The sequence below is a fragment of the Cyphomyrmex costatus genome, unplaced genomic scaffold (genome assembly GCF_001594065.2).
Source record: "Cyphomyrmex costatus isolate MS0001 unplaced genomic scaffold, Ccosl1.0 scaffold3910, whole genome shotgun sequence".
In the NCBI taxonomy this organism is placed as follows: Eukaryota; Metazoa; Arthropoda; class Insecta; order Hymenoptera; family Formicidae; genus Cyphomyrmex; species Cyphomyrmex costatus.
Window position 1 is genome coordinate 8033 of NW_017278111.1, and position 1219 is coordinate 9251.

Sequence of the window (1219 nt, forward strand, 5' to 3'; positions counted from 1 at the left end):
CGGGGGCATCTTTTATATACTTACCCTCCTATGCCCTTTGAAGCTGTGGCTTTATCACTTCGTGACAGCTTCCAAGGTCCATTCCAATCCATCCATGCGGAAAGTAATCGTCTAAAGGCACCGTGCCATAAAAGAAATCAACAATGTATGTATTCGTGCAAGAGTGAAATTAATGAATTTAAATTGCGAGGGCGCGCTAAGAAAGCTAGTCGAAAGAATTCTTTTGATAAATATATTTATTACAATAAACAATATTCATCAGACATAAAATAATGATTAGTTTGTACCACAATGAATCAAAGAAAGGATAGCTTGATATACTACTGTGATCAAAAAGTAAGGTGAATTTGTTTATAAAATATAAATTCTTTATTTATTCTTCCAAATCAATTACATCCTCTTCAAAATAATCCTCGTCCGATAAAACGCACTTTTGCCAACGCTTTTTCCAGTCCTCGAAACAGTCGGAATAGTCTTTTTCCGGTATAGCCTTCAAGACCTTCTTCGATTCGGTCTTTATCTCCTCAATCGTGTCGAAACGGCGTCCTCGCATTGGCCTTTTGAGTTTGCTGAATAGCCAGAAGTCGCACGGAGCCAAATCAGGCGAATACGGTGGTTGCGGAACGATATGAGTCGAGATATGAGTCGACGCTTTTTTTCCAACAAATTGAGCGATTTTGGCACCAATCGAGACTTGACGCGTTTCAAACACAAAACATCCTTCAAAATGGTTTGGGCTGAGCCAAATGATATTCCAACACTATCAGCGAGGTCTCTAATTGTCAATCGACGATTTTCAAGCACCAAATCTTTGATTTTTTGGACGTGGCCCTCGTCGGTAGACGTTAATGGTCGTCCAGAGAGCGGTTCGTCTTCAACGCGTTCTCGGCCCGCTTTGAACTCGTTGTACCACTTATAAACGTTTTTTTGTGCCATAGTTTGATCACCAAAGGCCTTCCGCAACATTTTCAACGTGTCCGCACAAGAATATTCGTTCCGCAAACAAAATTTGATGCAGGTTCTTTGCTCAACAAAAACACCCAATGTAAAAATTCTCTTTTGGTTGTTTACAAAAACACGTGCAACTCGGAGATAAATAAACCTTTTGACAAACAGACGCTTGGAAATGTTATAGACAGTCCTACCAACCTAGGAAAATAGTACATTGTGCAACTAGGGAGCAAAATAGGTGTTTGCCGACGAGTGCAAGTTTGACGCC

At 40.4% G+C, this 1219-nt stretch overlaps 1 protein-coding gene across 1 annotated transcript; it reads right to left on the bottom strand.

Moving 5' to 3' along the window:
- Nucleotides 1-373: 373 nt before the first annotated feature.
- LOC108776865 (putative uncharacterized protein FLJ37770) lies at nucleotides 374-966 on the bottom strand. Its single transcript, XM_018543595.1, has 2 exons — nucleotides 665-966; nucleotides 374-569 (listed from the first exon to the last, which is right to left on the bottom strand). Exons 1-2 carry the CDS (start codon nucleotides 964-966, stop codon nucleotides 374-376), a joined length of 498 nt encoding a protein of 165 aa, XP_018399097.1.
- Nucleotides 967-1219: the final 253 nt, after the last annotated feature.